General features: G+C 31.8%; 1 protein-coding gene across 5 annotated transcripts; it reads right to left on the reverse strand.

The window, feature by feature from the left end:
• Nucleotides 1–37: 37 nt before the first annotated feature.
• Nucleotides 38–11,420, reverse strand: LOC134239896 (uncharacterized). Of its 5 annotated transcripts, none has more exons than XM_062722028.1 (6): nt 11,071–11,416; nt 8,416–8,501; nt 2,683–2,817; nt 1,428–1,542; nt 817–960; nt 48–591 (listed from the first exon to the last, which is right to left on the reverse strand). In XM_062722028.1, exons 2-6 carry the CDS (start codon nt 8,452–8,454, stop codon nt 266–268), a joined length of 759 nt encoding a protein of 252 aa, XP_062578012.1. In that variant the 5' UTR covers nt 8,455–8,501; nt 11,071–11,416; the 3' UTR covers nt 48–265. The 5 variants fall into 5 exon arrangements, with proteins under 5 accessions (XP_062578016.1, XP_062578015.1, XP_062578012.1 ...); XM_062722029.1 differs by having other exon boundaries at nt 11,067–11,416; XM_062722027.1 differs by having other exon boundaries at nt 49–591; nt 8,416–8,504.
• Nucleotides 11,421–14,349: the final 2,929 nt, after the last annotated feature.

The following is a 14,349-nucleotide window of genomic DNA, read 5'->3' on the forward strand; positions in this document are numbered from 1 at the left end:
TTAGTGATGCTATATGCATGTAAATCATCGTTAATTAAAATAAATGCATGTTAAATGGTTATTTAAAAAAAATTATAATTGAGCTTCATATGCAGTATTCAATTTGTACTAGTATTCAGCAATAATTTGAGGTACATATATGTGAAGTCATTCTTCTTCCTCCGTTTATTTGAATAAATATCCATGAGGTAGGCTTACGAAAATGAGTATTCATCATTGAGGCGCATATTCTTTCCTTCTCTCCAAAGAAAATTATATTATATATTTAGGAGGTAGACTTGGATCTACACGGATTATCTCCGTCACAAACTGTATCACTCCGCTGTGATTTCCTGTTCCGGTAAAACACAATGATGATGAAGGTGAAGGCCAAAACTCCAGTAAGGACCCCAAGAGAAGCAATAAAAATAGAATACGGAAAATCAATCCGGTACACGAAAAACGAAATTATGTCCTCGATGTTCGTTATATCGGCTCCTCGTAACTTTCTTTCAAGATCAGCTAATTCTGAGCGGTGTATTCTTTTAAATTCGTCTGTCACTCGAGTTACCAGACGTCCAGTTCTACCAATGAGCACAGTCTCTGATACGACTGAAACACAGTATTTGATGTACGAATTATTTGTCAATCCATGTATGCCTCTTTTTTTTTCAAAGTCAACTCTTCAATCCCTTAAAAGATGACTTGTGAAATGTATTTTATTATCTTTAACTTGGAAACGAATATTATTTATAAGTACAATTATACACGTATATATACCATGCAGGCAGTTTAACTATATTAAATGTAATTTATTAGAATTCAAAAATAACCTACTTGCTATTAACATTAATATTGCACTTGTGACCGTTTTAGATGGATTGAGTATAAATATCCTTAAGTTGACCAGCTCTAGTACGAACACAGCTCCGCACAGAATGATAGCAAACGTACTCACTATCTGAATCTCAGGTATAGAGGCTGAAAAAAAGGGACATTGTATTGGTAAAAAAAATTCTTTTCAAAATTACTTTCATTAACTTTGATTATTCCAATCATATTTATATATTCAATGTAGGTTCACGTATAGATTTTCCCTTTTTTTTTTACACAAATGAATAACGTCAAATAATAAAAATATTATTATCCGCAGAAAACGTATGTCAATTGAAATCTGAATAGATATAACCATTGTATATTGGATATCATTTAAAATGTTAATTTTAGTCTTCAAATTTTTCCATCAAAAAGGATCAATACAAATTCCTCATGAACTTTGTATTCTGGATTGGCGTAAAGTTATTATTTTTTTTTTTTTGCACTAAATAAATAAGAAATTGAATTAAGATGAACTTTTTTCAAAATCTTGATAAACCAGTACAACCTTTAAGGTTACCACATTAATGTCATTACAATTCTGGAAACTAGAAAAAATATTATAAACTCACGCTTGTTTGGCGGGTAAGAACTTGGATCCGCCATATCCCAGGAAATAGCCAGAAGATCACATGTTCTAGTAGATTCACAGGTTACGTAATAAAATAGGCTCATTTTTAAGCTCACCTGAAATTAAAGTAAAAAAAGTAACAGTAAACACAATTATACATGTAATGCATGGTTTGATGAAATCACACTAACAGAGAAAAACGTTTATTCCATGTGCTTTTCTGTATAATTAATCAATAATTTTCTGTATAATTAATCAATAATTAATTAATTATTAATTTATAATTAATCAATACATGCCATCCCAAATTAAACGCATAATACATTATAGGTGCGTTTTGTTTTTTGTTTTGTTTTAAATTAATTATTTTTTTTCGGGGGGAGGGGGGGGTGGCATCATAAAGGTAGTTTAAACTGATTATCGCTAAAAAATAATTTTTGAATCGACATGCGTTCATTACATTACTAAATTACAAAATTTAATTCGTGATTTTATATTCAAGCTTTTTTTTTTTTTTTTTTTTTTGAAATTAAAAAAATTGCTTCACATGCGTTTTGCTAAAAATCATACTTATACAGTATCAAAAAAAAATTTATAAAACATGTCTCAAATATATCTTTGTTATATCCGTTTAAGGACGGATGATACAAACAATTTTTTTCTTTGGAGGAGACTTTAGTTCATGTCACAAGTTTAGAAAAGAAAATAATTTTTAAAATCTTTTCTCGTAAGAAGTGGCAAATAAGACTTGGAAAATATAAGTAATATTTCAATATACACTGTAATTACAAATATGGATATAACACATTCAGTACAGGTTTAAAGACGACAAAAAAATTCAGAAATTTAGTTTGGTGCTGTAGAAGCTTTTGAAAAATATACCAAGCCAGGTGAATTTTATGAAGAAAAGCAAAATGGTAAAAATCAGCCTTTCTAATATTGCTGATTTTTTGTCATTTTGTTTTTCCTCATAAAATTCACCTGGTTTGGTATATTTTTCTAAAGTAAATATTACATTCCAGTACCAAGGTAATATATTCTTAAATTTGTTTTCTCTGTAAACCTTTACAAAGTGTTTTTTGTCTACTACATTTTCCAGTACTTAGGAGAATTTTTTTTTAAAAGAATCATCTCCATTTCTAAACTTGTGACATGATATTAATTCTCTTCCAAAGAAAAAAATTGTTTGTATCATCTGTCCTTAAGTGGAAAAATAACTTGTAACATAATATAATTATTATTATTAATTGACTTACTCCAGTAGGATACAAGTCGTTCCTAACGTAAGCAACTATCCAGCCTGGAGTCGCCATGGCAACAAGCCAAATGATGAATGTTAAACCGACCATAATTAAACAACACATAACCATTGGGCGATTCTGTTTCTGTCTCTGAAATATATTAACATAAGTGAAATCTGCATCTTACTTCGGTTCATTGAATATACATTTTTTAAAAAAAAAAAATATTCCATTTATGAAGTAGGGGCAAAAGAAGCAGTTATCATGCAGAGAAATTATTTGAAACAATAGAAAGGGAAGGAAAAGCAAACACGGACCTCTAAAAACCTTAGTGGTGGGTTCGGGTGCTTTTTCCATGTCAACAGTTCACACCCGAAGTGACTCCTTATCAAAATCGGGAAAACAAAAAAAAAAAAAACAAAACAAAAACAAAAACAAAAAAATCCGTGGACAATTCTGAGTGTTAATATTGTTAACAATTTAAAAAGTTTACAAAACACCAAACAGTAATTTGCATACTAACAAAAATTTATTATATGATTGAATAATTTTCATCTCTCGGATTGGCTGAGATCCAACTATGTTAAAAAAATACTACGCTATATTGACCTGGACGTGACGTTCTAGGTGAATACAAGGATTTATTTCCTCTACATTGATCTAAGGATAGATCGGGAAATTTGAAATTGATTCAAATTGTTTTGGAAAGCTATTTAAATAATTATGACTTTTTTTCATGTGAAAAAAACATAATCAAATATATGTTATGTTATGTTTATTCACCAATCAAGGGTTCACGTACGGGGGACATGAACAAATAATTACAATATGATTACGCTGATTACAATTCTATATTATAGATGTTTAATGTAACAGAACTAGAGATTATAGGTTTGACATTGAGAAGTGCATCACCACACTGGATCAAAAGCATAGAAAACCATAGGATGATATATTTTCGGTTGAGTGTGGTAAGAAGGGATGCAGGAAACCCCCTCCAACACATTTACTGAACAACAATTTTAAGCTCACCTGAGCCGAAGGAGCTTTTCTGATCAAAAGGGGGAGTTTCGATAAGGCCGTTTCTCGGCCCACTTATTTTCATAAAAATAAATTTCAATTTATTTTTTCAAAATTAGTTTAGAATTTAAGATGAATATCTTAATTTTTGTTATTAATATTTCAAAAGTTAATATGAGATAAATTCACACCGTAGCCGACACAAACTTAGATGTACCCGCAAATGCGTTAACATTAGGCCTATGGGAAAATATAAGAGGGTGGCATTTATAAATCGATTTTTAGAATATGAAGTGCATGAGGGACACTCACCTAGTTTTGCCCAGTTATTAGATATACCCTGCACACTAATAGTTTACAGTATGATGAGTGTCGCGTGTGCACTTCATATCCAAAAATTGAAAATTGTCTAAAATTTGCATACCTAAAATTAGAACCTTCTGGTTACCTGATTATACACCAGGTTAAAATACTAAGCCAAAAGAAGCACATTTTTTAAAATCAAAGATAATTCTCGAAAATATGAACAACAGAATACATTTTCGGATACTGTCTTTATTTCCATACTTATTTCGTCGCCAGCATATAACGTCAACGTCATATTTTTAGTTCAACTACACGGAACAGGGAGAGTTTTCTTAATACCGTCGGCATTTGCGTGTGCAGTTAAATATTTTTCTTGCAGTTTTTTTTATATCATATAGTCCCTTGACAAGTAATTCCTTGTCATCTGTCGGGTTTAAGATGCTGTGTTTTAAGCTAATATGTGTGGAGGTCAATTTTTTTAAAGTAAGTTAAATTTTTTTAGCAATGCCACTATAAGTACTTGATGACCAGACATGCTTCAGGATGCATCTTCGGATACACAGTACCAGACTTGGTTCGAATGCTGCGTCTGACTTACATTTCATTGATGAATGCTCAGAGTAAAAGGTTGACTAAACATGCACCGATGATACATTAAGGGTTGCACATTACCAGAAATGGTCCAGATGCCAGATCTTACTTATATTTTCTGACTGATTGAACGAAAGATGTGAAAACGAGTCCATTCCGTAACGTTCTGAATCAAACATATATCAGAAAAAATATCATATTAGCTTTTTTCGAATAGAAACCCTTGCTCCAATCTGCTAGAGAAGGTTCGTTACGTTTTTCCGTGTGGTTGGTATTTAAGTAGGGAACGTAATTTTTTTAAAGACTCAATGTTTCTGCAGAATTTGGGATTTAACACATCTTTGGCATTTATAAATGTATTTTGAACTGCGATCTGGACAAGCACTTACTAAATGTAACTAAAATTGGTGAAGCAAGTACCTAGTTTCAGTTGCTGAGAACATAATGTGCATCTTTAAGTTGTTTTAAAAAAATACTTCTAACTTTCAGAATGAAATTGAGACACTCAGTCTATTTATTAAGCGTTTTTTTTATCATCTGGCTATTTATTTGAGTTAGTATTGCATTACCAATTATAGTTTTCTACATGCAAGTATAACCTGGTTTTTTGAAATAATAAAAAAAAACATGTAAATTCCAATTTAATAATTCTGCAAAAAAAAAAAATCATTGAAGCGAAACAAAATACAAATATGATCTCTTACTGATCGAGGTCAACTCATTTACCAAATCTTAGCACAATATTTACAAGCATTTCAAGGGGGGGGGGGGAATCATATTAATACTTAAGATAAGTTTATCAAATAAAAATGCAAGCGATTATAGAGAAAAGTGCGGAAAATCAAATGGGACAGACTGACAGACAGAAGGACGGACAGCTAAACAGACGATACGGAAACTATACTTGTAGTCCCTCTGGTTTTACCGGTAGGGGACTAATAATTACTATCTTGATTAAATATATTGACTTTTTTCAATATTATTGATACATTAATATACAATGAGCATTGCAATTGCGATTCTTTTGAATATACTTTTAAAATAATATAAATATGTACTTGCATTTCTTTAATCGTACGGAAATCTATTTGTTTTTCAAAGCATGGTTTAAAATTAAATTCAATAATATTACTGTATAATTTCACAATAAATTTACCGATATAACTTTAGTTGATGAAAATGTATTGCAAACAATTCTAAACACCTGTAAATTACACTCAAAGTTGATCTATCGCATGTCTATTTTTTTTTTTTTTTTACATTTGCTTCCCTACGTACGGGAAAACTGTTATAAATTGATTATTATGTTCAAATATAAACTGTCAGTAAATTCCTCTTGTAAATGTTTCTGTCTATACAGAATATATATGTTTTATAACTTAAATTCTCCCTCTTTTTAAGAAAAGTTACAATGAAAACTCGAGAAAAATCTTGCAATTTAAAAAAAAATCACATAAAATAAATGTTATTAATTTTCTGTAAAATTAATATAGACATTGGTTATTTGATGTCTTTATTCACATTTATCACATTTTATTTATGATTTGACGTTGAAATAACTTCAGTATCCCGTTTTAAATATGCCTACTCCTAAAATGAAGGGAAGGGGGTATACTTAAACTTTGATTTATCACGTGACCAGAAAATGTGCAGTATAAATTATTTTAATATTTTTAGGAAGATAAGACATTTATCTACAACATATCACAATTTCATAACATTTCTAGAGGGGCCGCAAAACAGCCTTATCGAAACTCCCCCTTTGTCCGTCGTCTGTCGTTGTCGTTGTCGTCGTAAAATTTTCACATTTTCATCTTCTTCTCAAGAACCACTGGGCCAATTTCAACCACACTTGGCAAAAAGTATCCTTGGGTGAAGGGGACTTAAACTTGTTCAAATGAAGGGCCACGCCCTTTTCCAAGGGGAGATAATCATGAATTTGTTAAAAATTAATGGCATTTTTAAAAATCTTCTTCTCCAGAACCGCTGGGCCAGGAAATATGAAACTCATGTGAAAGCATCCTCAGGTAGTTTAGATTCAAGTTTGTTCAAATCATGACCTCTGGGGCAAGGGTGGGGCCAAAATGGCCGGTCCAAGTTTTACATAGGAATATATAAGAATAATCTTTAAAAATCTTCTTCTCCAGAACCACTGGGCCAGGAAAGATGAAACTCATGTGGAATCAAATAGGTAGTGTAGATTCAAATTTATTCAAATCATGACCCCCGGGGCAAGGTTGGGGCCAAAATGGCCGACCCAAGTTTAATATAGGAATATATAGGAAAAATCTTTAAAAATCTTCTTCTCCAGAATCCCTGGGCCAGGAAAGATGAAACTCATGTGGAATCATCCTCAGGTAGTGCAGATTCAAGTTTGTTCAAATTATGACCCCCGAGGCTAGGGTGGGGCCAAAATGGCCGACCCAATTTTTACATAGGGATACATAGGGAAACCTTTAAAATCTTCTTTTCAAGTAATTTAAAGTTATGATTAGTGATATTTATAGGGAATCATCCTCAGGTAGTGTAGATCCTAGTTTGTTCAAATGATGATTGCCTGGAGGGGGAGGGGGGAGTAAATTCAAGCCCGATGTGCTCAGGTGAGCGCCGTGGCCCCTGGGCCTCTTGTTTTCTTTTTGGCAATCAGTTTTCCCTGATAATACTCCTTCTTTCAAAATCTATCCTATAAAAAAGACTGACATATTTTTTTTCTCCTGGGAACTAAAATTGATTTTAAAAAATTCAAATTGATACGACTGGTAAGGTTTATTTACATTCTAATTCTGCTTCTCTCTTTTATTTGGCTAGGACTTAATTAATTGCAAACAAGTAATGAGCTGCATGTATCATTTAAGCAGTGAATCATATCATAAAATAATTTAATTTCACCTGTATCAAGCAATTTCATTGGCTGAATCATTCAGAGGAACATATAATATTTTGTATAACATAACTTGCCTACGTCACAATGAGTTACGTCAAAAACGTATTATTCCGCTTGACGTTTCTTTTAAAATATGCTATATTTGAAGCCTTTTTAGGAGGAAAAATTGTATCTTTGTATATACTGAAATTAAATTATAAGGAATGAAGCTTATTTCAACTTATGTTATACGACATAACATAACTTGGTGCAGTTTACGCATCGCTGTTTATAAAGCGTAAACTGCCCCAAGTTATGTTATATCATATCATAAGTTGAAATAAGCTTCATTCCTTAAACAATTATCGCTGTTGTTTTCTCGGTCAATACCATGATTTAGCCATCTTTGACGTAAAATATTGTACTCCTCAGATGGCTAAATCATTATATTGACCTAAAAAACAGCAGTAATTGTATAATATTTGCTGCAAATAACTATATTGACTGTATGTTATAGTTGCGGAACTAGGTCATCACTTTTGAAAAGTGAACCATCACTTTGCGGCTAGTTTGCTGATATCTGTTTCATGAACTTGTTTGTCAATAGTTTGACCCGATTAAAAGATTGTTCTTAGTCAGAGCATGCACTTGCGCATAAAATCAAATGGGGGATATAAACTCCACACGCAGGTGATAAGATATATCTCTAAATGTATTTTTTACCGGGATAACGAACAAGTGCAAAGTTCATTTAAACAAAATAATCAGTAGCAGAGCAGAAGTAGGATCAGGTGTCATGGAGGAGTCGGCATCCCCTGTCGACCCGTCACACCTGCCGCATGATAAAAATCAGAAGAAATGACCATAGAAAAGTTGAAGCAATCATTTAATCATAAAATAATTAAGTTACGTTACCATTAATGACTCTTTCAAGGGATGTTTCTAAATATGAAACAGATGTAGAATACCTGATTTCGTTGAGACTGGTTTTCGTGTTCAGCTTCCATGATTGTAATAGAATTTTCTGTTTGCCTAGGTTCTTTCCTTGACTGTCCTGCTAAAATAAGTATCATTTTACCATTATTACAATTTGTCTATAACCTAGTAAAATATATAAATGGAAAGATACGAATTAGTCAAGAATTGATCCTTTTTGGAATTTTTGGGATAACTTCATTTTTTTGTATAAGAAAATTGTACTCGTATATAAAACTGTTCTTGTGCTCTTGCAGTTCTTTGCTTTTCTTTGCTCGTAAATTCGTTGGGGGGGGGGGGGGGGGGTTATAAAAATGGTTTTAAGTTTCATTGTCTGTTTGAGTCTAGGACAAACATTTTTTGATTTTTTTTTAAATAATTTAATTGTGTAGATGTTCTTGCACGCTGTCCTTTTTACTCAATTTTCAAAACAAAGTAACGTAACATTATCAGTAAGAATTTGTTCAAAATTGGCAAGCAGTACATTGGTTGTTGTAGGTTCTTGTGGCCAAGGTCGGTACCCATTTTAATTTTATACCCATTACATCATTTTTGTTCATTGAAAACCGCCAACTAATGTGTCTATAAAGCAGACATTGGTCGCTGTATACTTAATATATTTCAATAAATATAAATTTGGGATTCCTAACAAGTTTTACAGCAAATTTCATTTCACTCTAGTTAACTGATTCCTTACCAATCATTTTTAATGCAGTGTCTTGAATAACCTTAGTTCTCTAGCTTTTCACAAAAAACCATATGATGAAAAGTTGTCACATAAACTGTTTTCAATCCATTTAAGATTCAATCATGAGAGAAAGTCAAGCTTAATGTCATATGATCTCTATGCTATATTCATTATGACAGTGCTCAGGGCATTATTTATTGAACAGTCCTTGTATGGAAATAACGAATATTATTCAAAATCAAAATTCCACAAAGCAATACAAAAAAGGAGCTTCAAGCAAATACGGACCTCCAAAACATCAGAGATAGGATCAGGTGCAATGGAGGAGTGAGCATCCCCTGCTGACCGATCACACCCGCCGTGTGCTTTTTGTCATGATCGGGAAATAACGGAAAATCCGTCGTCAATTCAGTGTATAAATAATGGCTAACAATTCGTATGAAAAACGTCAGTCAGTATTTGCCTTAATGATAAATTGTATTTGCTGACAAGGACATTTTATCGGCCATGGAACTTACAAAATGATGACTATCGAATCACCTGAGTTATATAAACTCCTTATGCAGGTGATGAGGGTATATTGCTGAATAAGAAAGGGAAAAAGTTAAAGTCGTCACGTTCATCATAATTATAGCTTTCTTATTAGATTATCATTAACGTATTTTTCAAGTGTTTATATGAAAATATCCAAATATGAAACACATGTGTCAGATTCTGAGTATTTTTATATCAAGCTCACCATAGTCAGAGACAAATATATACCTGATCTAACCTCTGATGTTTTGAAGGTCTATGTTTGCTTTGCTCCTATTGTGTATTGTTAACAGACTTTTGATTTTAAATACTGTTTGTTATCTTCATATACTAGTATGTCACATTAAGGAAACTCTTAACACTAACCGCTAGAAACTGCTTTTTGAATTGGAGGAAAATATATCGTATTGAACAGTTAAATGTGCGCATGCATATTGCGACTTTTTCATTCACTTGTAACAGGGTTTCTGCAGGAAAAATGTTCAAAGACAGTGAACTTTTGTGAACATAAATCATTGCTGTTTACTTACATTGGGAAAATTAATGAATAAATAATGAATTCAATTACTTATTTTTCCATGGTCTCATATAATGCTAAAATAGTTTAGTCCACTGTATTACAAATCGTGTAATTAACTGTAAATAACTCTTTAAAATCTTACTTCTAAGGGCAGATCACTCTAACTGCATAAAACTACCCTATAGGTAGAGCTCGTTGGTATGCAGTGTTTCTACTTGCATGAGCTTCCTTAAGTTCATATACGCAACGTAGTTTGAACATTTTTGGATTCTTCCCTGAAGTCGAAGAGTTCCACTAAATGAAGGACCTGTGTGCAATTTTTAATGTCTATATATGGATTTGTACACCTCTTCTAAAACAATTTTTGATGAAAAAAAATCTGGAATTTGTTTTATAATTTTTGTACATTTTTATTTGAATAATGCAAAAATTTTCGAAATTCGATATCTTTTAAAAAAACCCTGGTAACACCTGCTGACTCATTGAAACAGAACATGTAATGATATTATAAGTTTGAATGCAGAATATCTTGGAAAATTATCAGTAGGTAAGGTACGTTGCGTATGTCCTTAATGTGGCATTCTTAATATTTGTAATAAGGTATGATATATGCTGGTGGCATTGTTAATGTTTACAATAAGGTATTTTATAAATATTTTAATTTATATCTTATATTTTCCCCTGATAAATAATATCAATTGACTTTAATTGAGGTTGATATATTCCTCGTTAGAAATCTGATTAACTGATATATACAAACTCTATGGTGTTGTTTTATTTTCTATGCCCTATATCTGTGCAGAAACACGTTTTACAACGATAAAAGATACAAGGCGATGTGAATATCTTAGCCACGGTTTATAAATAAATGCATTCCCATGCGTTTCAAAACAGAAATGTACTCACTTTTTCACAACGTGTAAATAAAATATCCGTCTCTTCTATATTCTAGCTCTTTTTTTTCGAAGGAAAACAATGTAAACAGCCGACAATCAGTGAAAAACAATGCCTAAAGTTTCAATTCTTTTATACATAACTCCGGCATGAGGTTTGTAATAAACAGTGAGGTGATGCTCAGAACTACACGTTTACTTAAACCTTGGCTGTAAAGTGTATCGCCAAGTTATTTTTGTTGTTTACATTCCGAAGAAAAAAAATACAGTGTGCCAATTAACGTTATCATAAGATTTTTAATCTAAACGGCATAAATAGCTTAAAGCAATACGAACTGCAAGTTTGACACTGGAAAATTTTGTTACAAATTTGTAATCAACTTCTCAAAGACAGAAAAATAGATCATTCATAAACATATATGTTATCCATATTTGCGATGGACGAACTTTTATAAATAATCTTTAAATGAAGCAAAATGACATTATTGTCATCCTGTACATTATTGATTTCTTATATATAATGCTTTATATTCGATTGTAAAGAAATACTTCTTCTGAAACAATGTAATTTTTTTTTTTTTTTTTTTTTTTTGGTTTTTATAATCAAAGGGATTTTTAAATTACATATAATTTAAACATAATAACACATTTTAACACCAAAATAATTTCCTAAAAAATGCAGCTCGTATTGCTTTAAAACTCGCTTTGCTGTGCATTTTCAAAGTAGATATATGCAAAGCAATTATTGATAATTATCAGTTTTGATTTTAATTTTCATCGGAGTTATATCTACATGTATTACGTACCGTTTCTAAAATGTTATATATTTGAGGGGAGGGGGGAGTAATGTATTTATTTTAATTTTAAACATAGAACATAGGTCGTGATACGTATAGTATCCACCATCATATAAGGCTAGAGCCCTATTATAATATACGACATAGTAAATAGCATGTTTCTGCCCCCTACATGCATGCTAGAAGATTACACAAAAAAGTTTTTTTTTTTCAGAATTAAGTCAGCGATATTTCTCATAAATTTACATTTAGAATGGTAACCTGAATTATGTTTACCAAGTATAATGAGAAAATTTTGTAAGATTTTGTCATAAAGTTAAAAATTTGTGCAAATTTTTGTATGGAATTATATATAGGAAGCAACACGAAGTCTCATAGCTAATTAAGCACCAAGGAAAACCTAAGTTAGACGATTTCTTTACATTTCAGGGATTTATTCATATTTATGTAATTTCAAATTAAAATCAGTCAAAAAATATATATGCGTCTGCAAATTGTTTGTTTGTGTTAAGTACTCAATTATGTTGACATGCAAGTTACATGTACCAGTCTTATAAGGAAATATAATTTTAAATGTGTAAATTTACTAACGCCTGTATCTGACATCGTAGATGCAGAGTCAACAGGCATATGCGACTGTATTTATGATGTCATTATGCAAGATAATTATGACAACATGCGACTTATGCATATCAACATGCAAGATAATTATGTTTACGTCCAAGACTTGTGTGTTGATTATATGCAAATTATTATCTTTAATATTGATATAAATAAGTCGCATATGTTTAATATTTACAAAAATAAGTTGCATCATATATGTCTATAAAAATATTTAAAAAAACAAGATGTGTTTGTAAAACACTGATGCCCCAGTATGGCAACATAGCTAAGATTAAGCTTTTCTTAAATGCAAATTTAATTAATTGGTACAAAAAGTACGGTATTCTCACTGGAAAACAATTGCAATTGTGACATTTGAAAGTAAGCTAATGTTAAAGGTTTTTAATAAGTACAAAAATCTCCAAGGTCAAGGTCAAAAGGTCAATGTAATTAGTATCAAATGAAAGGTCTTGCCACATAAAATACTTATGTAGAGCATGAAAGCCCTAGCCCTAACCGTTCAAAAGATATGGTTAACGTTCAATTTCTTAGAAAGTAGGTCAAACTCCAAGGTCAAGGTCAAAGGGTCGAAGTTATTGTTATCAAATGAAAGGTGTTGTCATAAGGATCAAATATGTAAAGTATGAAAGCAACTAGCCCTAAGTCTTTAAAAGTTATGGTCAAGGTTTGCTTTTTTAAAGTAGGTCAATCTCAAAGGTCAAGGTCAAAGGGTCAAGGATCTTCATATCCAATAAAGGGTCTTCTCACAAGGATTACATAAATGAAGTATAAAAGTCCTATCCCTTACTGTTCAAAAGTTATGGTCAAGGTTAAAGTTTTTCACAAGTACAAAAATCTACAAGGTCAAGGTCAAAGGGTCAAGGTTGTTGATATCCAGTGAAAGGTCTTTTAACAAACATTACATACGTGAAGTATAAAAGTCCTGGTGTCTACTGTTCAAAAGATATGGCCAAAGTAAAATTTTAAAATTTTTCTTAAAAAGTAGGTCAAACTCCAAGGTCAAGGTCAAAAGGTAAAAGTTATTGTTATCAAATGAAAAGTCTTGTCATAAGGATCAAATATGTAAGGTATGAAAGCACAAGCCCTAACTTTTTAAAAGTTATGGTCAATATTTGCTTTTTTAAAGTAGGTTAATCTCAAAGGTCAAGGTCAAAGGGTCAAGGATCTTCAAATCCAATGAAGGGTCTTCTCACAAGGATTACATATGTGAAGTATGAAAGCCCTATACTTTACCGTTCAAAAGTTATGGCTAAGGTTAAAGTTTTTTCACAAGTATGAAAATCTACAAGTTCAAGGTCAAAGGGTCAAGGTTATTGGTATCCAGTGAAAGGTCTTTTAACAAACATTACACATATGAAGTTTAAATGTCCTGGTGTCTACTGTTCAAAAGATATGGCCAAAGTAAAATTTTTAAATTTTCATGTAAAAGTGGGCCAAACTCCAAGGTCAAGGTCAAAAGGTCAAATTTGGTGGTACCCAAAGAAAGGTCTTGTCACAAGGAATACACATATGAAATATGAAAGTCATAGCTCCACTAAATCAAAAGTTATGGGCAAGGTTAAAGTTTTTGCAGACAAACAGACAAACAGACAGACAGACACGACAAAAACTATATACCCCCGAAACTTCGTTTACGGGGGCATAATAAATTTTTAAATATTAAAAAGCAGATCCCCTGAAATGAGTTGAACTTGCGAGTCAACATAATATTATCTAACATGAAGACATAAATATCTTGTATGTTAGAATGTTTGCATAATTTTTCCTGCATGTAGGGGGCAGAAATGTGCCACCATAGGTTCCTGATTCATAACACGGGATAAACTACCGGAACCGGTTTTAATTGTAGACATACCGAAGCGTGCAGCTGA

The sequence above is a fragment of the Saccostrea cucullata genome, unplaced genomic scaffold, assembly GCF_032062105.1.
Source record: "Saccostrea cucullata isolate Sc308-1 unplaced genomic scaffold, CSIRO_AGI_Scuc_v1 ctg5431, whole genome shotgun sequence".
Classification (NCBI taxonomy): Eukaryota; Metazoa; Mollusca; class Bivalvia; order Ostreida; family Ostreidae; genus Saccostrea; species Saccostrea cuccullata.

What these genes read in the sequence shown, in the direction of transcription:
- LOC134239896 (XM_062722028.1), bottom strand. Translation starts at nt 8,454, where the DNA reads ATGGAAGCTGAACACGAAAACCAGTCTCAACGAAATCAG. An exon ending in ACCAGTCTCAACGAAATCAG is followed by an intron (nt 2,818 to 8,415) that starts GTATTCTACATC and finishes AATATATTTCAG; the next exon opens with AGACAGAAACAGAATCGCCC. An exon ending in AATATTAATGTTAATAGCAA is followed by an intron (nt 592 to 816) that starts GTAGGTTATTTT and finishes ACTGTGTTTCAG; the next exon opens with TCGTATCAGAGACTGTGCTC.